This window comes from Rhinoderma darwinii, chromosome 6 (assembly GCF_050947455.1).
Source record: "Rhinoderma darwinii isolate aRhiDar2 chromosome 6, aRhiDar2.hap1, whole genome shotgun sequence".
Classification (NCBI taxonomy): Eukaryota; Metazoa; Chordata; class Amphibia; order Anura; family Rhinodermatidae; genus Rhinoderma; species Rhinoderma darwinii.
This window is the reverse complement of record NC_134692.1, coordinates 121,882,905-121,907,323: the sequence shown is the minus strand read 5'-3', so window position 1 is coordinate 121,907,323 and position 24,419 is coordinate 121,882,905. Positions and strand designations below refer to the sequence as shown.

The 24,419-nt window shown below is 44.7% G+C and overlaps 1 protein-coding gene across 1 annotated transcript in view; it reads right to left on the bottom strand.

The window, feature by feature from the left end:
* The window catches only part of DNAH3 (dynein axonemal heavy chain 3), a 359,079-nt gene that overhangs the window by 294,703 nt on the left and 39,957 nt on the right, over nucleotides 1-24,419 (bottom strand). Inside the window, exon 2 of the mRNA XM_075830244.1 lies at nucleotides 8,175-8,276. Coding sequence (XP_075686359.1) covers nucleotides 8,175-8,276 — 102 coding nt within the window. The remainder of the gene's footprint in view (nucleotides 1-8,174; nucleotides 8,277-24,419) is intronic.

The following is a 24,419-nucleotide window of genomic DNA, read 5'->3' as shown; positions in this document are numbered from 1 at the left end:
AATTTTGAGGTGTTTGGATCACACAGAAGAACATTTGTGAGACACAGAACAACTGAAAAGATGCTGGAAGAGTGCGTGACGCCATCTGTCAAGCATGGTGGAGGTAATGTGATGGTCTGGGGTTGCTTTGGTGCTCGTAAAGTGGGAGATTTGTACAAGGTAAAAGGGATTTTGAATAAGGAAGGCTATCACTCCATTTTGCAACGCCATGCCATACCCTGTGGACAGCGCTTGATTGGAGCCAATTTCATCCTACAACAGGACAATGACCCAAAGCACACCTCCAAATTATGCAAGAACTATTTAGGGAAGAAGCAGGCAGCTGGTATTCTATCTGTAATAGAGTGGCCAGCGCAGTCACCAGATCTCAACCCCATAGAGCTGTTGTGGGAGCAGCTTGACCGTATGGTACGCAAGAAGTGCCCATCAAGCCAATCCAACTTGTGGGAGGGGCTTCTGGAAGAATGGGGTGAAATTTCTTCCGATTACCTCAGCAAATTAACAGCTAGAATGCCAAAGGTCTGCAATGCTGTAATTGCTGCAAATGGAGCATTCTTTGACAATAGCAAAGTTTGAAGGAGAAAATTATTATTTCAAATAAAAATCATTATTTCTAACCTTGTGAATGTCTTGACTATATTTTCTAGTCATTTTGCAACTCATTTGATAAATATAAGTGTGAGTTTTCATGGAAAACACAAAATTGTCTGAGTGACCCCAAACTTTTGAACGGTAGTGTACATACATCCAGACATGCATACATACATACATACATACATACATACATACATACGTAATACAGAAAATGTGGAGCAGCACTGTAGCAAAAAACATACAGTAGGTGCAAGCTCCACAGGAGCGTCCTCTCCTCTTAAATCATGGGAAAAAATTGCGAGGAAGCAGCACTCAAGAAAATAAAGTGAATTTATTCACCAAAGATTCACAGCAACGTTTCACTCTCTCAATGAAGGCATTTTCAAGCTTGAAACGAGTGAAACGTTGCTGTGAAGATTTGGTGAAGAAATTCACTTTATTTTCTTGAGTGCTGCTTCCTCGCTATTTTTCCTATATACATACATATACAATATAAAGAGAATGGCGACAGCACTCTGCGAAAACAAATGTCACCTAAAACACTAAATATAAATAAATATGTATTGGTTCTGAATCTACTTACAATAGTAAGTTCTTAGCGCACATTTTGATCAAATATGTGTGGGCCCACCTGCCACGACAAGGCAACCTCTATAAGGTGGGGCCCTACCCTGAACATACACCCAATTCTGGGTCTGAGCCTTCAGAATATACCTGGGGATGGTAGGAACCAGCTTTAAACTAATTAAAATCACCCAGGGCAGAATGGGAGGAGTGCAAGATCAACAATGGAGGCAGTCACTATCCCTACATATATACTTTACTCTAGAGAGTGTGATCAGCACATTCCAACAAAATGAAAAAATGTGAACAGTTGCAAGTACGCCCGTGACTGAAAAACAATATACAAGGGTGGTCGCCTTGTCGTGGCAGGTGGGCTCACACAATTTGATCAAAATGTACGATAAGAATCTCATTATTGTAAGTAGATTCAACAGCAATGCATATTTATTTATATATAGTGTTTTAGGTGACATTGGTGTTCGCTGAGTGCTGTCGCCATTGTTCCATATTCAAATACGCCTCCATTACTTCTGGTCCTCGGAGAGGAAGATGACGGCACCCATTCATAATGTTTTTTTTTTTTGTTTGTTTTTAACGCTATAGCAGAGAAGGCAGAGGGGGACTACAAGTTAGGCTCAGTTTGTTATGTAATCACCAGTTGAGCAATTCCCTGGGTGGAAGTATATGGAATTGCTAGGTGCGTGATTCCCCAAAGGCTGCTGGAGACTGTCAGGAATGAGCGAGCAAATAAATCCGCAACCCCAAATCCGTCACAACTCTAATCAACAGATTCTAAGGCTACTCTATCTTTTTCGCCAGAGCCCACCGCAAGGCAGGTAGGACTTTGCAGCATAGAACGCAAGTTGTTTTAATAGAGTTCAGCATTGGATAAGAGGTGCAATGTAGGCAAAACCAGAGCAGATAACAAGACAGCCCGAGGGTAAACAGAAAGTCCAAATCACAAAGCTAGTGGATATCAGGGATTGCAGAGGTCAAAGCCAGAAACTATCCGGGAGCAGAAAGTCCAAATCAGTAGGCAAAGGGTAATTCAGAGACAAGTCGAAGTCCAGTTCCAAAAGTTCAAATAGTCAAAGCTACCGGGTACAATCAGGAGCTTGATCAAACATGTAAACAAGGAGAATCACAAGCAAAGAAGACAGAACCAAACCAGATTTATATACCCCACCCTTCAATCTGATAGGAAGAAAGACAGAGAAGTGGGATAGGCTCTGCAACTAAAACCAGAGCCGCCCAGAAGTTAGACTAATAGTCATAGTAATCTTAAAGGGACGGACGTTTCCTAACACCGTTCACACGTGTCCGATCTGACACAAAATTTTGCCATGGATTCCGCACTGAAATCCACCTCATATCCAATGACATTCCATATCCCATATATGTGAATTGGGTTTCCGCAACGTTGTTTACGTGCTATGGAAGATTACTCACTACGGAAGAAAACAGACACGGAAATAAGTAGCATGGTTTTTATTTCCATGGATTCTGCACGGAAAAGCCAAGAATTAGCCCCATTGAAAAACAATGGGGATAATCCTCGTTCAGATCTGCTGCACACCTTCAGCACGTTAGCGGCAGAAATGCTTTGGAATTTGTCCCACGAATCATGCAGTAATTACCGGCCCTTTCATTGCAGTAACCAACACAACATCATCCATGTCTCTGTGGCTTTCTCTGATCTCAGCCCTATTCATATGAATAGACAGCACTATGTGGGTACTGTGTGGCAAGGGAATACATACCATAGAGACAACCAGTGTGACTAATATGGGGGGCCTTGGATAGGGGGCCCAGCCCTGGTTGAATTATTCCCCTTTTCTATTGGATAGGAAGAACCTGTGAAGAACTTCCCTCTGCACTGTTAGGGTATGTTCACACGCAGAGTCAAAAAGTCTCAAAATACGGAGCTGTTTTCAAGAGAAAACAGCTTCTGATTTTCAGACGTTTTTTGTGCCACTCCCGATTTTCACAGCGTTTTTCGCAGCGTTTTTTATGCCCATTTTTGGAGCTTTTTTCAGTAGAGTCTATGGAAAACGGCTCCAAAAAGCCCCAAGAAGTGTCCTGCACTTCTTTTTCGCGGCCGTTTTTTTACACATAAAAAACGCAGTGAAAAATGCTCAGTCGGAACAGAACGCCGTTTTCCCATTGAAATCAATGGGCAGATGTTTGGAAGCGTTCTGCTTCCGATTTTTCGGCCGTTTTTCGGGCGTTTACGGCCCGAAAAACGTCCGAAAATAGGCCGTGTGAACATACCCTTAGAGTACAAGGAAGTGGAGAATTGGCCACAGGGTCATGGAAATGGCATGGAAGGGAAAACAAACATCAGGCCATTTTGTTTAGGATGGTAAAACCCAGACATATAATGAGGGCCCAGTTTGATTTTTGCATTTGGGTCCTCCCTCTTTTATGTAGGCCACTGGACCATGGCACTTAAGCAAGTGCCACAATGCCCTTTGTTCTGCTGTTCGGAGGGTGTCTTGCTGGTTGGACCCCACAGATCACACACTGATGAACCATTTTATGGATAAGGCATCAATGTTATTTTCTAGAACAGATCTACATCAGCAGGTACTTTTCTTTCATGTGTAAGTTTACAGATGAATAAATCAGGTGTGTCGTAAATCCCAAGCGATTATTGTACAATATTGGCACATGGGCAGCACAAGACACCTTAACCATCTTTCTATAATCTTTTTACCAGGCATCAAAAAATAGGAGGAGGATATTCATGAAAGTATTACATTCTGAAGTCAAAGAAACACACCTCGTGGTCTAAGAAATGATAGATCTGTACAGAATACAATATAGTTTAATTTTTCCTTTGATTAAACTCCCTACAGTCCTTTAATTATTCCCCAGAGACCAATTTGGAGAAAATTTGCTATCAACTACCGTCCCATAGATCACCCAGCTGTAACAGTTTTAGTGTTAAAGTTAAGCATTTAATAGAAAACAAGTCATTACCCATATTTCATTAACAGCAGTAATAAGTATCAGATAGCAACAAGCCTGTGAATACGGGAGCAGCAATGTGCGGTGTCCTCTCTTTGAAGACAATCTAGTAAAGTGTTATGTTATATAAAAGAAATAGTCGCTTTGAGGCAAAGAAAAACCTAAATCACTAGTTCCCGATTCTCATGTGTGGGAGTTGGGTTCCGTCAGAGTGAAATGATTCATATCATTTGGCATCAAGGGATTGGCTTCGAAACCACATCAAAAGGCAAGCAGTTTTAGTTGCTCTGGATTGTAGTGCATTTTTGCATTGTATAAAGTAATCCATGTTAAATAGGTTTCATATAAATGAAAAGTTCTTCAACTTTGTAATACGCAGTGTGATTCTTCAAGATATGTGCTTGCTGTTTATTAGAAAGAACCCATTTAAACCTCTAATCTGCAAGTTTATGTTTTTTTTAAACCCAAGTATATTAACTTTTTCTTCATTTTGCATATTGAAAACTGAATAATGTTGAGTGGGAGCTTTGACCTCCTAATTCACTGCCATGCAAATCTTCCTTATCGAAGGCCCTCAGTTTCGGACATGAGTAAGAATCCTGGCCCAGTCCATACAGGTAAGCCAGCAGTCCCAAAGTAAGTAAACAGGGCTGCCAAGGTCGTGTGCCATAGCCGCGCCTACTTCAACCCTGTTCCACAAATAATTAACACTCGGCTCTAACCATAGGTGTGATTATGTGTGCACAATCAGGGTGACTTCACACGTAGCGTAAATACTGTGGATTTTCCGCAACCGATTTAGATCCGCAGCATAATACAGTAGCAGCAGAGTGGATGAGAATTAAAGAAATCTCATCCACACGCTGCGCAAATGCTGAGCCGAAAAACCTCTCAGAAAATTGACCTGTTTTTTTAATCCGTAGCATGTCAATTGTATTTGCGTAATCGCTGCTTTTCTGTTGCAGGTTTTCCCCATTAAATTCAATGAGGAGGTAAAACCTGCAACAAATAGCAGATGTTGCGTTCCGCCGCAAGAAACGCAACATGGAAAAAAAACAAAACGTATACTTACCCAGAATTCTGTGTTTCTTCGTCCAGGCCGGCCTCCTGGGATGACGTTTCATCCCATGTGACCGCTGCAGCCAATCACAGTCTGCAGCTGTCACATGTATGAAACGTCATCCCAGGAGGCCGGGCTGCAGGACGATTCGCCATGGCTACGTAAGTATGAAACTTTTTTTAATGTGCAATTTTACGCACAATTTGGTGCGGTTTTTCGACCTGAATTCCCTGTGGCGCACAGGGCGGATACGCTGTGTACTATCCTCACACTGAGAACTGGTTTACTTTCATGCACTAGACCAACCTTCTTTCCTCAGACTCCATAAGTGATGAAAACCTGATGGTAAGAGGGGCTGGGAGATTAAGGCTATGTTCACATGGGGTATTTTGCCGAGTTTTTTGACGCGGAAACCGCGTCGCAAAACTCGGCAGAAACGGCCCGAGAACGCCTCCCATTGATTTCAATGGGAGGCGTCGGCGTCTTTTTCCCGCGAGCAGTAAAACTGCCTCGCGGGAAAAAGAAGCGACATGCCCTATCTTCGGGCGCTTCCGCCTCCGACCTCCCATTGACTTCAATGGGAGGCAGGAGAAAGCGTATATCTCGCTGTTTTATGCCCGCGGCGCTCAATGGCCGCGGGCGAAAAACGGCGCGATAATTGCCGCGAAAATCGGCGTGCAGGGAGAGGAATATCTGCCTCAAAGTTCCAAACGGAATTTTGAGGCAGATATTCCTCCCCCAAAATACTCCGTGTGAACATAGCCTTAATCTCCAGTCAAAACTGACACTTTAAGGCTGGGTTCACACACCCTATTTACGGACGTAAATCGGGCGGTTTAACATCGAATTACGTCCGAAAATACGGCTCCAAAGCGCCGGCAAACATTTGCCCATTCATTTGAATTGGTCTTACGATGTACTGTGTCGACGGTCATTTTTTTTAATGTCACTTCTTGGAACGTAATTGGAGCCGTTTTCCATTGACTCCATAGAAAAACAGCTCCAATTACGTCCGTAATGGACGCTGCGAAAAACGCCTGCACATGCCATTATGTCTGAAATTCAGGAGCTGTTTTCTCCTGAAAGCAGCTCCGTAATTTCAGGCGTATCGAACGTGTACGTGTGAACACTACAAGTGTGTCAGCGATTCACAGTACAAACAGTAAAGGAAATGAAGGGAAATCAGCGCTCGTACGCGCGCCGTGGCCCCTTCACAACAGGGGACCGTGAGTCGGGTCCCCACCGATCAGGTATTCATGGCCTATCCTGAGGTTAGACCATCTATTTCTAAGGAGTGGAAAATCACTTTAAAAGAAGAAGACAAATTGCTGATCACCTGGAACACATATTGAATAATTCTTATATATATTTCCTAGTTTTGATTAAAATATGACACAAACTACTCAAAGGAGAGGAGGGTATTCAGGAGTTAATTGCGGTGATTTGTGTGTGTGTGTGTGTGTGTGTGTGTGTGTGTGTGTACACTTATTAGTGTTAGTTTTCCTATATAATAGGGAAGCTCAATACAAAAAAGGCTTTCTTTTCTAAATAAACTAAAGCCCAAAGACTTTTCAGATGTGCTAAAAAATAGACAAGACTTAAGATACAGATTAACGAGTCTGTTTTCATCTTTTCGATCCCGTTTATCTGCACAATCCCTATGGAATTATCTACTAGTACCGTGCTAATTCCAGCTGCCCTCACATTTCTAGACATGTAGTTGATATCTGTCCCTTAAGAACAGCTTAGGATGTGCTGTGATGGCACCGCTATTAAGTCCCCCTCTCTGGCATCAGCTCCTGTAATGCATTAAGGATACATATCAGCCCCTATCCTGAGAGCTGTTGTGCTAGGGAACAATTTATTTTTACTTTGCTTTACTAGGCGAATAATCATCTCTTCAGCCTCAATGAATAATTTAGTGAGGTATTTTAACTCATTTTCAGGAGAATTGCATAGTATTCGCCTTTTTCCAGCAATGGGGATCATTGTTTAAAATCTCTTGTAGTCAACATTTAAAACTATGGGGTTTTTGTGAAATGAGAAGGTGCCCAAGTCTGGGTGTAATGTTTTTACAGATATAGCAGTGCTGGATTTGTCAATTCAACAGTGATGAGTTTACGCAGAGGAGATAAATCTAAACTAGTGCAAGGGGAAAGTGACCGGGTTGCCCACAGCAAACAATCAGGATACTGCTTTCATTCTCCAAAGGAATTTGGTAAATGAGATCTGGAATGATTGCAGCATTAGAATTTATTTGTTCTTAGACTGATGTTAGTTTGATACCATCACTGTACACTTTCTCCCCAATTGGCTATAACCCCATGTGCCCAATATCTCCATTAACCATAGACTATGCCAAATAGAGACGGACACTACGGGTAAGTCTTTTCCATGTTCAAGAAGTAACAAGAAATGGGGTTATCACAACACAGCCCCGCTACAAGTCATTGATGGCTCGGAGGGTCCAGTCAAGATCTACAAAAATTGCTGGACCTGGCAGCTCTTATTTTATCCTCTTATTTTATCAATCAGACAGTGATAGAAAGCAGGACTGAGGTGTAACAGCCCCTCTCCATGTCATTGTCAGGATGCAATGTTGGCAGGTGTGAGGGGGCACCCAAAGAGTCCACCAATAATCTTTCCGGTTGGGCACCATTATGCTGTGGGGAGAGGGGGAACTACGAGAAAATGCAATGGAGGTCCAGATTTCAGTTTAATAAAACTAAAGTTCGACTAAAAAATTGGATCCCATTAACTTACTTTCCTGCTCTTCTATGTCTTCTTACTAATGTTTTTGGTGAAAGCTGCTGACCAACAGGACATCCCGAACAACTGTCCAATCCCTCTGAGTAGCAGAAGTGTAAAGCCCCCAGTACTCCAGTTCAAGGGTCTATATAGCACTCTCATTGCCCACTAGGTTAACCCTTTATAGGCATCTTATAAACAGCACTGCATTTTGACTTCTTTCACCCTTCCAACATACCTGATACAACTCTGAAGTTTGTCTTGTCGGTGCTGCAGGCAGAGGAGCTAATCCTGGCAATCCCCTGGAATGGCTCATGTTGTGTTCAGAGTCTACCTTGAACTGAAAAAAGTGAATTCAATTATTAAAAGGTCGTCACCATTGAACATATGAAATAAAATACAATAGCATTTGTTTCCAAAATCGCGAAAACTTTATAACCTACAAAATCATATAAAAACACATAATGAAAGCAATAACTAAAATGAAAAAAAAATAGAAATTATTTTTTGTAGTTTGAAATATGGTTTCAATATTGTGGTCAGGTTTATGATTTCATTATAGACAATTGTATAGTTGGTAACTGGTATTAAAATCTACTGTTACAAAACAAAGTCCAACCTATTATAATATAAACTTATTATATAAATTCAAAAATAATAGCTTAAAGCGACCCTTTGGTCCCACAACAAAATTATAAATGTGATGGGATATATGAAGTTGTATTACCTAGTACCCTCCAGTTGCGCCCGTAGGCCGTGGATCCGCCGCTTTTGTGGCCCCCTCTGTGATGTCCCAAAATGGCCACAGCGCTTCACAGACTGAGTGTAAGACACTCCCTCTGTTCTCGGATTGGCCAGAACTGCTCACGTGAGCTGCTCTGGCCAATCCAAGAACAGTGGGAGTGTCTATAACTCGTAGTCTAAGAAGCACTACAGTCTTATTGGGACAACACAGAGGAGACACCAAAGAAGTGGATCCACGGAACAGGGGTGCAACTGGAGGGCACCAGATAATATTACTCCATATACCCCGTCATACAGGGGCGTAACTAGGAAAGACTGGGCCCCATAGCAAACTTTTGACTGGGGCCCCCCCTCCCCTGGGTGTCACACAACCCCCCCCTTGTAGATAGTGCCTTTTTTACAGCCCGCCCCTGTAGAGAACGCCATACAGCCCCCCTGTAGATAACGCCATACAGCTCCCCTGCAGAGAACGCCATACAGCCCCCCCCTGTAGAGAACGCCATACAGCCCCCCTGTAGAGAACGCCATACAGCCCCCCTGTAGGGAACGCCATACAGCCCCCCCTGTAGAGAACGCCATACAGCCCCCCTGTAGAGAACGCCATACAGCCCCCCCTGTAGAGAACGCCGTACAGCCCCCCCCTGTAGAGAACGCCATACAGCCCCCCCTGTAGGGAACGCCATACAGCTCCCCCTGTAGGGAACGCCATACAGCCACCCCACCCTGTAGGGAACGCCATACAGCATCCCCCCCCTGTAGGGAACGCCATACAGCGTCCCCCCTCCCAAAAAAATGCGACCTACAGTGTGTCCTACAAAATACATGTATCCCCTCTCCACAGGACAGGGGATACATGTGTGATCGCTGGCATTGATAGGGAGAACGGGGGACTGAAAGTCCCCTGAACTTCTCCATGACAAACCTCTGACTTCCAGCGTCTGCGCAGCTCAATAAAAATGAAAGGAGCGCTGGTCACGCATGCGCACAAGCACGACCGGCGCTCCATTCATTTCTACGGTGCTGCCGACACAGACCCCGGAAGTCCGAGGTTTGTCATGGAGAACTTCAGGGGACTTTCAGTCCCCCGTTCTCCCTAACAATGCCAGCGATCACACATGTATCCCTTATCCTGTGGATATCCTGTGGAGAGGGGATACATGTCCTGTGGAGAGGGGATACATGTCCTGTGGAGAGGGAGATACATGTCCTGTGGAGAGGGGATACATGTCCTGTGGAGAGGGGATACATGTCCTGTGGAGAGGGGATACATGTCCTGTGGAGAGGGGATACATGTCCTGTGGAGAGGGGATACATGTCCTGTGGAGAGGGGGGGGTAATACATGTCTTTTGCTCTATTTTGCGCCTTCAGGACCAGACACCGTTTAGCCATTTTTAGCACGCGTTAGTTAAACGGCTATAACTTTTTTATTTGTTGGGCTAACGACGTGATTTTTGCGACGTTTTTTCCGTAGACAATGCATGTTTAATTTTTTATTGTTTTTATACACATTTTTTGCTATTTTAGAATTTTTATTCATAAAGTTTGAAAATAATAGTAAAAAAATAAGCTTTTTTTACATTTTAGCTATTTTTTTGTGGTAATAACATAGTTTTACGCAAAAATAGACCTTTTATTTGTGATCGTCATTGTCTACCGTAAATTTTAATATATTACATGTCTATATTAGGGTAATTGGGTCAGCGCTAGCGTTACAACAATGATTGGCGGGGGGAACGTTTTTTTTTGGGGTGGGTATTTTATGTGTATTTATTATTTACATTTTTTTTGCGCTTTACTTTATTCTTTTTTTATTACTGTGGTCTGTCCATCAAAGGTCAAAGAAGACCTCGGGGAACTTTATATATTTTTTTTCTTTCTTTTACACCATGTTTTTCCACTGTAACTGGAGCTGCACAGCAGCCCCAGTTACAGGGGAAATCAGCCCTCTCATAGTGACGATTGTCACTAATAGGGCTGTGCTGGGTCTTGTAAGACCCAGCAACAGTCTGCCACTAACGGCACCCGGCGATCATGTGACCAGTCACATGATCACCGGGAGGAATAGAGACAGCGCAGCTGCTGCTGTCTCTATTCCTGTACACAGCGCGCATTCAGCGCTGTGTACAAGTGATCAGAGAAGACAGAAGCAGCGAAAGCTGCTTCTATCCTCTCCTCAGGGTCCCCGGCAGTCACTGACAGCCGGAGACCCGACATTCAGCTGCCCGATCGCGCGGGCAGCAAGTTAAAACCCGAGCCGTAGAAAGTCTATGGCTCGGGTTTTAAGGACCCTGACCGCTGGCCATAAAAATACAGCCAGCGGTTGGGAACCAGTTAATGGCAGAGCGGGGAGATACCTCCCTGCTCTGCCGTAGTGTTCAGTGGCGTCCCGCTGTAGCAGCCATAGCGGCTGCTAGCGGAGCCTCCGGCCATGGTGGGGGCCCGTGCCGGCGGGCGACACGGGCCCCCTCATGCCGCGGGCCCCGTAGCAGCCGCTACTGCTGCTACGGCGGTAGTTACGCCACTGCCGTCATATTTAAAATGTTGTCGTGGGACCGGAGGGTCGCTTTAAGATCTAACCAATTAATTAAATAATTATCCAAAGTAAAAAAAAAAAAAGGTTATTTCAATATCTTATAGGTTGATCATTGCATTTGATTTAATATTATACTTCAAGGGGCATTCCAGGAATCGACAATTATCACCTATCCACAGGATAGGTTATAAATGTCTGTTCGCTGGGGGCCCCACCGTGGTCCCTTCAAAACAGCTGATCGGTGTGGTGCCGAGAGTCAGACCCCCAACGATCAGAAATTGATGGCCTATCCTGAGGATAGGCCATTCCTTTCTTCTAACTTGAAAACCCCATTAAGGGGAAACATTTTAATTTCTTGGAATGGTCAAGTCAAAGCCCAGACCTCAATCCAATAGAGAATATGTGGCATGACTTGAAGACTGCTGTATACCCACACAACCGATCTCGCTTGAAGGAGTTGGAGCAGTTTTTCCTAGAAGAAAGGGCAAAAATCCTTGTATCTAGATGTGCTAAGCTAATAGAGACAAACCCAAGAGATTTGCATCTGTAATTGCAGTAAAAAATATGTTGCACCTTCAAAGTGGCAGTCATGTTGTGTATAGGGATGCACGATGCATCGAAACTTCGATACTGTTTCGATACTCTGCAACCCCAAACAGTTCGATACCGTTATTTCATTTATTTCGATACTTAGCTGTGCGGTCGCACAGCTCAGTATTGTAATACATTGTACGTATCAGAGCGGGGCTGCGGGTGTATGATACAGTCATTGCCGCGCTCCTGAGTGAGCGGGGTCAGGATGATGCGATGCGACCAGCGTTGCACTAATGAGCGGCGGCACTGAAAACAGAACATGGCGGGCGCACTGCAAAACACCCCCATGTTCTGTCCTCAGTGCCTGCACTCATTAGTGCAGCGCCGGCCGCATCACCTCATGCTGACCGCGCGCGCACTTCCTGTCAGGTGCTGAGCAATGACTGTATTACACAGTCGCAGCCCCGCTCTATAATGGCGGAGATCAGAGAAGTCTCTCATATCCGCCGTTATTCTCCTGAATGCTGCGATCACAGCTGACTGCATCATTCTGGGGAAAATGAGAAGGCGGGATGCCCCTTGGATCGCGTCACAGGAAATTCCTGTGACACGATTCATGGACATACCATATATGGGCAGACAGCCCAGGGTCCATTGAAGGACCCCAGGGCTGTCCTACCATATTTCCTGTTAGGACCTACTTAGGTATGTCCTAACAACTGCCTGTGTACTATCAGTACACAGGCTAATGTATTGTAATATAGATATATGCCAGTACATTAAAGTTTAAAAAATAAAAGTAAAAACAAAGTAATATTAAAATGAAAAAAAAAATACACAAACACCTTTTTTACAATAAACATTAAAATAAGTCTCAATACATAAAATATACACACATTCAGTATTGGCGCGGCCGTAATAACCTGCACAACAATTTTTTTGCATCATTTATGATGTGTGCGCTGTAAAAAATAAAATAAAAACTGCTTTTTATCACTTATTGTGAGGCACGAGATGTGATGAATTTAACCTCCATGTGCCTCACATTAATAGTAATTAACCCCATCATGTACCTTACATATTAACCCATTATGACTGAGAAACATGATGGGGTTAATTACTATTAATGTGAGGCATGTGGAGGTTAAATTCATCATCGCACCTCGCGCCTCACATCAGAAAATGGAAGAACTTTTTTTTTTTTATTACTGTTGGCAAAGTATCAAATTGGTATCGAAATCGCAATACTAAACGAAGTATCAGTATCGAAGTCCAAATTCTGGTTTCGTGACATCCCTAGTTGTGTACCATCAAATAGTGCAAACCCCCTAAAAACTCATCTTTATTCAAGAATTTTAGGCAACAAAACAGGAAAAACACAAAGGGGTGAATGCTTTTGCAAGGCACTATATATATATATATATATCTATATATACACACACACACACACACACACACACACACACGCACACACACGCACACACTCCTCAACATTGAAATCAGCAAGAAGGAAAAAAAAATTGGAATTGTAGAGATCACAGGATCAATAGACATGTTAATGACATGCAAATGATAGGAAAACGGAAACAAAATATTCCAAACATCTTGATTTATTCAGTATCGAGTATGAGCGCCACACACAGAAATACACGCCTTGGCATGCTATCAATGAGGTTATTAATGGTTGTCTGAGTAATTTTATGCCACACTGAATGTACGTAGGCCCACAAATCATCAAGATTGGCTGCTGGCAGCTCCCTTTGCAATTGCCAACCAATGACGTCCCAGATGTCCTCGATGGGAGACAAGTCTGGAGACGCTGCAGGCCATGGTAGCACGTTTAGATCACGCAGATTGCTCACAGTAGCATGAGCAACATGCGGTCCGGCGTTGTCCTGTTGAAAAACGGCTTCTGGGACACTTTGGAGAAATGGCCGTACCACTAGTTCCACGACCAAGTCAATGTAACGCCGAGCTGTTAGTGTACCTGAAATGAAGACTCGAGGGGTCCGGCTACCTTACATTATGCCACCCCACACCCTAATCCCGGGAATAGGACAAGTGTGACATTCCCTTGTGAAGGCCTCCTCATGGCGTTGCCTACGTGTTCTCCAGACAGATCTCCGGCTATCATTGTGTCCGACAAAAGCGGGACTGATCGCTGAAGAGGATAGACCTCTATTCCAGCCTCCATTGCCGTCTTGTTGTGCACCATGATAGCCTTTGAGAGCTGTGGCGTGTGGTCAATGGAACACCTGTATTTGGAAATCAGGCTCAATGTCATGCAAATGCCTTCTGATGGTTTGTGTCGACACTGGTTGCCGTCCTAGGCTTGGGATGTGTCGTTCAATTTCACTTGCAGTACAGAATGGATCACTCTCGCGCCATTCTTCCAATCGGATGATCCGTACGTGCAGAGGTTCGCCGCGCACCTTTTGCATTCCTTCTTGTTCATTGTTGTTCTCCCAACCTCCAGGACACGCAACATTGAACAGTGCTAACATCTCGGCCTAGATCTACCGGAGTGATAAACCAAGGTCTCTCAGTTAAAAGATCCTGTCCCTCTCTGTTTGCGACAAGTGGCGATAACTGGCAAGGCATCCACAATTATCCCACATCACTTGATCGAATTTTTGAGGTTTCATGTGGCTAAACCACATTGCTTTTAATCTGGCATTTATGCCCTCCCACATGCCACAGATTGGAGCTCGGTGCTTGAAAATGTGACAATTTGCAGATCTTAGCGACACCTGCTACTTCCTCAATTTGCATAACCTTACCGCTTGCTCTTCTTTGTGTTGCAATTTCAATGTTGAGGAGTGTATATTCTAAGCCTGTGGATGGGGAAGTACTGGAGAGGGTATATTTCTCATCTGGCAGGTTAAGATAAGTGAGATGAAGAGTCCAGGATAGTAGGGTTTCTCAGCAAAACTTTGTTTGCTGAGGCTTTTAAGTCTGTTTTCTGGGCCTGGATTTCTATGGAATGGTGTTAGGGATCTGCCAGGTACTTCATCTAGCTATACTCCTGGGATTAATCAATCCACACCTGAGGCCAGACCTGCTCGACTGACACCATCTCCCACCAACCAGGGTGGCAGGCTCAGGAGTGGGAGAGCCTATCGCGGCCTGGTCTCTCGGAGTTAGCTCCGCCCCCTGCCCTTTATTACCTGCCCTGTGCTCTCCCTCAGTGCTTGTAATTCTTTTGGATTCCTGGCCCCACTGCTGCTTGCTCCAGCCTGCTTCTGCCGTGCTTCTGCCTTGCTGCAGTTCTGCTTGACCTGCTTGCTTGCCCTGGCTTGCTTCTGTCTCCGTGCCTGCTCGGGTGTACTCACTTCGTCCTGGTCCTGACTGTTCGTTCGCCGCCCCGTTTCCTCGTGGCGTTCCGTGGCTACTGCCCCTTCCCTTGCGTGTTCCCTGTTTGTCTTCCTGTGCACTTAGCCAGCGTAGGGACCGCCGCCCAGTTGTACCTCGTCGCCTAGGGCGGGTCGTTGCAAGTAGGCAGGGACAGGGCGGTGGGTAGATTAGGGCTCACTTTCCCTTCACCTCCTTCCTGCCATTACATAATTACAAGCCCTTACCTAGTCTACCATTTCTCCTACGCTGACGCTATCATGGACCCCCTTGAGACCCTGACCCAGCAGATGCAGGGCCTCTCCCTACAGGTCCAGGCCCTGGCCCAAAGGGTCAATCAGGGTGACGCTGCTTTAGTAGTACCCCTCACCTCACCTCTAGAACCCGACCTCAAGTTACCTGACCGGTTTTCAGGGGACCGTAAGACGTTTCTCTCCTTCCGGGAGAGTTGCAGACTGTATTTCCGCCTAAAGCCCCACTCCTCAGGTTCCGAGAACCAGCGGGTGGGTATCATCATATCCCGACTCCAGGAAGGGCCCCAAGAGTGGGCCTTCTCCTTGGCTCCTGACGCCCCTGAACTTTCCTCTGTTGATCGTTTTTTCTCTGCCCTCGGACTCATTTACGACGAGACTGACAGGACTGCTTTAGCCGAGAGTCAGCTGGTGACCTTACGTCAGGGTAGGAGACCGGTTGAGGAATACTGTTCTGATTTTAGGAAGTGGTGCGTAGCTTCTCAGTGGAACGATCCGGCCCTAAGGTGCCAGTTTAGGTTAGGATTATCTGACGCCCTGAAGGATCTGCTGGTTAGCTACCCCTCGCCTGACTCCCTTGACCAGGTTATGGCCCTAGCAGTACGACTTGACCGACGTCTCAGGGAACGTCAGCTAGAACGCTTCAGTGTGCTCCCCTCTGACTTTTCTGCGATTCCCCCCGAGGTCCCGTCTCCTCGCCCCTCCACGGAGGACTCGGAGGTACCTATGCAACTCGGGGCCTCCATGTCCCCTCGACAACGTAGAGAGTTTCGCAGAATGAATGGTCTCTGCTTCTACTGTGGGGACGACAAGCATCTACTGAACACCTGTCCCAGGCGCAAGAATAAGAAGCCGGAAAACTTCCGCGCCTAAGTGATCATCGGGGAGGTCACTTGGGCGCACAGGTATTTCCCGTTAATGTGAAACGCAATAAAATTTTGCTTCCCTTTCAGGTCTCGTTTGCTGGCCAGTCTGCCACGGGCAGTGCTTTCGTGGATTCTGGCTCATCTGCTAATATCATGTCTGTGGATTTTGCTATGTCTCTAAAGATGCCTTGTATTGATTTACCTTATCCCATCCCTGTAGTAGGAATCGACTCAACCCCCCTTGCTAATGGTTATTTTACTCAGCATACTCCTGTTTTTGAACTCCTGGTTGGCTCCATGCATTTGGAGCAGTGCTCTGTACTGGTGATGCAGGGATTATCGTCTGATCTGGTATTAGGTCTCCCCTGGTTGCAGTTGCATAATCCCACATTTGATTGGAATACTGGGGATCTCACCAAATGGGGTAATGAATGTCTTATGTCATGTCTTTCTGTTAACTCTATTTCTCCCCGGGAGGAGGTAAACACGCTTCCTGAGTTTGTTCAGGACTTCGCCGATGTGTTTTCTAAGGAGGCCTCCGAGGTGTTGCCCCCCCATAGAGATTACGATTGCGCTATCGATTTGGTGCCTGGTGCCAAGCTTCCTAAGGGTAGGATATTTAATCTTTCATGTCCTGAACGTGAAGCGATGAGGGTGTATATCCAAGAATGCCTGGCCAAGGGTTTCATTCGCCCCTCGACTTCTCCTGTAGGTGCTGGCTTCTTCTTCGTGGGGAAGAAGGATGGTGGTCTTAGGCCGTGCATTGATTATCGTAACCTGAATAAGGTCACCGTAAGGAACCAGTACCCACTTCCTTTGATTCCGGATCTTTTTAATCAGGTTCAGGGAGCCCAATGGTTTTCTAAGTTCGATCTACGGGGGGCATATAACCTTATCCGCATCAAAGAGGGGGATGAGTGGAAAACTGCGTTCAACACACCCGAGGGTCATTTCGAATACCTGGTCATGCCCTTTGGGTTGTGTAATGCCCCTGCTGTCTTCCAGAATTTTATTAATGAAATCCTGAGAGAGTACCTGGGTAATTTTCTTGTTGTGTACCTTGATGACATACTGGTGTTTTCCAAGGACTGGTCCTCCCACGTGGAGCATGTCAGGAAGGTGCTCCAGGTCCTTCGGGAGAATAATCTGTTTGCTAAGACTGAAAAATGTGTCTTTGGGGTACAGGAGATACCATTTTTAGGGCAAATCCTCACTCCTCATGAATTCCGCATGGACCCTGCCAAGGTTCAAGCTGTGGCGGAATGGGTCCAACCTGCCTCCCTTAAGGCGTTACAGTGTTTTTTAGGGTTCGCCAACTATTACAGGAGATTTATTGCCAACTTCTCGGTCGTCGCTAAGCCTCTTACGGACCTTACCCGCAAGGGTGCCGATGTCCTCCATTGGCCCCCTGAGGCCGTCCAGGCCTTTGAGACTCTCAAGAAGTGCTTTATCTCGGCCCCCGTGCTGATTCAGCCCAACCAAGAGGAGCCATTTATTGTGGAGGTTGACGCTTCCGAGGTGGGAGTGGGGGCCGTCTTGTCCCAGGGTACCAGCTCCCTCACCCATCTCCGCCCCTGTGCTTACTTCTCTAGGAAGTTTTCGCCCACGGAGAGTAACTATGATATTGGTAACCGCGAACTTCTAGCCATTAAATGGGCTTTTGAGGAGTGGCGGCACTTCCTGGAGGGGGCCAGACACCAGGTAACGGTCCTTACGGATCACAAGAATCTGGTTTTCCTAGAATCGGCCCGGAGGCTTAATCCTAGACAAGCTCGGTGGGCACTATTCTTTACCAGATTTAATTTCTTGGTTACCTATAGGGCTGGGTCCAAGAATATTAAGGCTGACGCTCTGTCACGTAGTTTCATGGCCAATCCTCCTTCCGAGAAGGATCCCGCTTGTATTTTACCCCCTGGTATAATCGTCTCTGCCACGGATTCTGATTTAGCTTCTGATATCGCGGCTGATCAGGGTGCAGCTCCCGGGAACGTCCCTGGGGACAAACTGTTTGTTCCCCTGCAATACCGGCTGAGGGTACTCAGGGAAAACCATGACTCCGCTCTATCTGGTCATCCTGGCATCTTGGGCACCAAACACCTCATTACCAGAAACTATTGGTGGCCTGGGTTGCCTAAAGATGTTAGGGCTTACGTCGCCGCTTGTGAGGTTTGCGCTAGGTCCAAAACCCCTAGGTCCCGACCTGCGGGCCTACTACGTTCCTTGCCCATTCCCCAGAGACCTTGGACCCATATCTCCATGGATTTTATCACCGATTTGCCTCCATCTCAGGGCAAGTCGGTGGTGTGGGTGGTAGTCGACCGCTTCAGCAAGATGTGCCACTTTGTGCCCCTTAAGAAGCTACCTAACGCCAAGACGTTAGCTTCTTTGTTTGTGAAACACATCCTGCGTCTCCATGGGGTCCCAGTCAATATCGTTTCTGACAGAGGGGTACAATTTGTTTCCTTATTTTGGAGAGCTTTTTGTAAAAAGTTGGAGATTGATCTGTCCTTCTCCTCCGCCTTCCATCCCGAAACTAATGGCCAAACGGAAAGGACCAACCAATCCCTGGAACAATATTTAAGGTGTTTCATCTCTGACTGTCAATTCGATTGGGTCTCATTCCTTCCCCTTGCTGAATTTTCCCTGAATAACCGGGTCAGTAACTCGTCAGGGGTCTCCCCGTTTTTCTGTAATTTCGGGTTTAACCCAAGGTTCTCCTCCGTCTCCCCTGGTTGTTCCAATAATCCTGAGGTAGAGGAGGTTCATCGGGAACTGTGCACTGTCTGGGCCCAGGTTCAGAAGAACCTAGAGGCGTCCCAGAGCGCACAAAAGATTCAGGCGGATAGTAGACGTTCTGCTAACCCCCGGTTTGTCGTCGCGGATTTGGTCTGGTTGTCGTCCAGGAACTTGCGCCTTAAGGTCCCGTCCAGGAAGTTTGCTCCCCGATTTATTGGACCTTATAAGATCATTGAAGTCCTCAACCCTGTATCCTTCCGTCTGGAGCTCCCCCCATCCTTTCGCATACATGACGTCTTCCATGCCTCCCTCCTTAAACGCTGCTCCCCGTCCTGGTCCCCCTCGAGGATACCTCCTGTTCCCGTTCTCACCCCTGAGGGGGTGGAATTCGAGGTGGCCAAGATTATGGACAGTAGGATGGTCCAGGGCTCCCTCCAGTACCTGGTCCATTGGAGAGGATACGGGCCGGAGGAGAGGACTTGGGTACCTGCCCGTGATGTTCACGCTGGGGTATTGATCAGGAGGTTCCACCTCCTCTTCCCCACTAAACCGGGTCCCCTTAGTAAGGGTCCGGTGGCCCCTCATAAAAGGGGGAGTACTGTTAGGGATCTGCCAGGTACTTCATCTAGCTATACTCCTGGGATTAATCAATCCACACCTGAGGCCAGACCTGCTCGACTGACACCATCTCCCACCAACCAGGGTGGCAGGCTCAGGAGTGGGAGAGCCTATCGCGGCCTGGTCTCTCGGAGTTAGCTCCGCCCCCTGCCCTTTATTACCTGCCCTGTGCTCTCCCTCAGTGCTTGTAATTCTTTTGGATTCCTGGCCCCACTGCTGCTTGCTCCAGCCTGCTTCTGCCGTGCTTCTGCCTTGCTGCAGTTCTGCTTGACCTGCTTGCTTGCCCTGGCTTGCTTCTGTCTCCGTGCCTGCTCGGGTGTACTCACTTCGTCCTGGTCCTGACTGTTCGTTCGCCGCCCCGTTTCCTCGTGGCGTTCCGTGGCTACTGCCCCTTCCCTTGCGTGTTCCCTGTTTGTCTTCCTGTGCACTTAGCCAGCGTAGGGACCGCCGCCCAGTTGTACCTCGTCGCCTAGGGCGGGTCGTTGCAAGTAGGCAGGGACAGGGCGGTGGGTAGATTAGGGCTCACTTTCCCTTCACCTCCTTCCTGCCATTACAAATGGCAGCTATGATTGGTAAAGAGATTTGCCATTCCCTCCTCACTCCAGTACAGGGTTTCCCATAGCCCAAATCAGTACAGAAGTGCTTACTGGGCTATTTTGGGCTGCAGTGAATGCAATTCCGTGTCAGAGCCAAGAGATCCACACAAGGATAGTGTGGTAAGTCTTATCCAAGGAACAATGTACTCTTGGTTTATTATAGGTGGGGAAACCTAATCGTTTTTTAGTGCCCAGACGGACAAGGTGTTTTGTTTTTTTTATATGCTGAAAGTTTTGTGTGCTGGATAAGTACTTGTTTCTTTTTGGACTACAATAAAACCAAGCGTGGACTTTAAATTTAATCGGTACTGACATTTTCAGTGCCAACCGAACACTTCAATACGCACAGATCATGATAAAATAAATATATATATATAGAATTAGATGAGATGTGGAAATCAGCAGTTATGAGGCAATCATCAGTGATTAGTGTTTAATCTGTTCTGTTTGTGCTTTATAAAACTAACACAAATTTAATGTATATATCCAAGAACAAGGGTAACAACAAGGATACACTGCAGCGCCTATCATACCTTAGGGACATACCAATTAATTTCTCCTTACATTCCTTCGGTGTCAACGAGTAGTCCTTTTTTGAATGGTCTTACTTAGATATGCATGCCTTTTATGTATTCATCAGGATTCTAGTCAACTCAATCGACACATCAAAAGCTTATCAAAATTGATATGCATTGATGTGATTTATTTATTAGGAAAAAAATAACATGGAAAAGAGTTAAAGTTAGGAAGTGAGTTTACGAGAAATGTGAATAGATGGAGTGGTCATGGGGTTCTATTCTGCCTCAATATGACGTACAGTTAAGCTACATTTATTAATGGACTTCTCTGGTTTGTTGAAATATCAAAATACTGCTTAGAACTTTGATAACAAAAAAAAAAGATAGTGTGGTAAGTCTTATCCAAGGAACAATGTACTCTTGGTTTATTATAGGTGGGGAAACCTAATCGTTTTTTAGTGCCCAGACGGACAAGGTGTTTTGTTTTTTTTATATGCTGAAAGTTTTGTGTGCTGGATAAGTACTTGTTTCTTTTTGGACTACAATAAAACCAAGCGTGGACTTTAAATTTAATCGGTACTGACATTTTCAGTGCCAACCGAACACTTCAATACGCACAGATCATGATAAAATAAATATATATATATAGAATTAGATGAGATGTGGAAATCAGCAGTTATGAGGCAATCATCAGTGATTAGTGTTTAATCTGTTCTGTTTGTGCTTTATAAAACTAACACAAATTTAATGTATATATCCAAGAACAAGGGTAACAACAAGGATACACTGCAGCGCCTATCATACCTTAGGGACATACCAATTAATTTCTCCTTACATTCCTTCGGTGTCAACGAGTAGTCCTTTTTTGAATGGTCTTACTTAGATATGCATGCCTTTTATGTATTCATCAGGATTCTAGTCAACTCAATCGACACATCAAAAGCTTATCAAAATTGATATGCATTGATGTGATTTATTTATTAGGAAAAAAATAACATGGAAAAGAGTTAAAGTTAGGAAGTGAGTTTACGAGAAATGTGAATAGATGGAGTGGTCATGGGGTTCTATTCTGCCTCAATATGACGTACAGTTAAGCTACATTTATTAATGGACTTCTCTGGTTTGTTGAAATATCAAAATACTGCTTAGAACTTTGATAACAAAAAAAAAAGAAGAAATTAGAAAAAATCTTAGGCTAAAAATCCTAACTCCCACCACCAGCGGAGCTGAAAATGGTGCACAAACAATGTTAATTCAGAGTCTTAAATTATTGCTCTCATTTTCCCATGACAACACTTGGTGTTGTCATAGGGACATTATGTGGATCTACAGCACATCCTATAAGTTTTGCAGTACAGTAGTTAGATCATTAATGTGAATGGAGATTTGGATCCACAAAATGTCTATATATTTCTATGGCAGGCTGCAGTTGTGTTCTGTTCATCATCCTCTCCACAACTCTGCATCAGCGGGAACAAGCGTTTGTACCCCACTGCCAGTAACAGTTATGAGGTCCTATGCATCGGTGCCTCTATGGCCTCTGGCTACCCATGTATGATATGGATGAACCCTTCTTTGATGCTTTAAGCCCACAGTCTAATGAACAGCCCTCTTCTGTGACCTACAATTTACCTGAGCGGGACACTAGGTCCCCTTGCTGGGGATATTTCTCTAGTTGCAGAAAACACCATGTCCAGTCATCAGGCATTGTAAGCTGACAAGGTCGTCTTCCTGACACTAATGGCCCTTTAACACATACCAATGATTGGGTGAATCAGTCCTACATTTTCACCATTTGTAGACAATTTGTCTAACCATGGATTGATGTAAACCCAGGTCTTTAGCAATGCTTTTGAAGCCTTTTCCAGCATCATGCATCTGTAAATTGTTTCCTTTGAGGCACAGATCACACTAACCAAACCTTCTTGAGAAGAACACATTTACCAGTAACCGGGCATTGTGTGCCTTTATTTCATGGGCAAAGAACCTGTGAAACCCACACTTCCAAGCTTATTTGCTTAATTGAAACACCTTTTGTCAATTAGCTCTTGGAGAAGTCATTAATGCAGAGGTTCACTTATTTTTTCTCCCTGCACTGTGGATGTTTATTCAATGTGCTCAATATAAGACATGAACAGTACAATTATTTGCGTGTTGTTAATACAGTTAGATTGATTGTCTATAATTGTCACTTATATAACAATCAGACCACACTTCATTAGTAATCAATGCAGAAATACTGGTAATTCCAAAGAGTTCACTTACTTTTTCTTAAAAGGGAAGCCTTCCTAGCTGGATAGGGCCAAGATTGTATCTTCTACCGATAGTGCTCCGACAGCTATTGTGAAGTCAGTTCTATGGAACGCCAAAATTTAGGCATCGCAACAGGAGAAAGAAAAAAGGAGAAGAGGACAGCGCCTCATGTATGACGTTTTAAAACGAGGCTGGAATGGTTTGGTGTACAGTTAGAATGCCCCTCACCTAATGGTATAGAATAATGGACATGTAACCCTCTATGGGGTAGATTAAGTAACTGCTATGTCTGACGTCCTTGGCACTTGCCGAAGTTTTGGGCTGCTTGTAGATCAGAATTTGGGGAAGACAAAAAAACTTTTTGATGCCTATTTCAAAGCGCAGTCAACTCTTCCAAAGAATGAATTTCTGTACTCTCTTGTAGTTTCTTGATTTGATCATGAGGTAGCCCCTAAAACAAGGTATCGTTGTGTGAAAATAAAATAAAAATAATTGAACAAATATTCTGAGAGTACAGAAATTCACTGCTTGGTATATTTGACATTGATGTGAAAGAAACTTAAAAAACATTTTATTTCTTCTTGAAACCCCAAAATAAGGCCAGTCTGCCCTCCATTGCATGTGTTGACCCACAGGCACGACTCAAACATAGAATAATACTCGGGCAAAAGACACCCTCATCCATGTGATGCTTCCCTGGCTACACCTCTATCTGGGAATGGGCAGTTGCTGCTGCACCACGCCATGATCTTCACAAATTTTAGGGCAGAAGGGTGGAGAAGATTAGTGGTGGGCATACACAACCTCCTTGTCATGGTTTCCATGGTATTTTTGTATTTGAATCGACATGTCAAACTCTTTGAATTTCTATGGTTATATAAGTTAAAAATGTTAAGGTCATACTGTGAAATAATTTCTTATATCTTATTTTGAGTTTTAAATAAATTATGTGGTGGACCTCCAAAATGAACCCAACTAGAAACTCGTAATTATTTTTGGAATAAAAGGCTATGTATTCAGGCCAGTGATGATAAAGTTGGCCATATATAGGATATATCTGTAAGCAGATGTGGGGGGAAAGCTGGGAAGCCTTCATACATAAAAGATCACCGGCTGATCGCGTTAAAATGGGCCGGTTCGTTAGACTTTTATCTTATGTGTGTGGCCAGCTTAAAGAACTGTTTTATGTAAGATCTATTACATCGATGATCCACCTAAGCACCCAGTCAGAGCCATTGTCCTGGGGACACTGGAGCAGAGCAGCTACAGCATTGGATCAGTAACTTCAAAGAACATATATAGCCACAATGGAATACAGTAAGTAAAGGTAGCTATATATAGTTTTAAGATTTTCATTTTAGATTACTACTTGTTACATTTACTCTAAGGAACATTAACAGTTACTTGAAATATATGTTTTAATAAGATTCAGGAATAGTCGGGAAATTAGTTTTCCCTCTTATAAATATGTTTCTATATTAT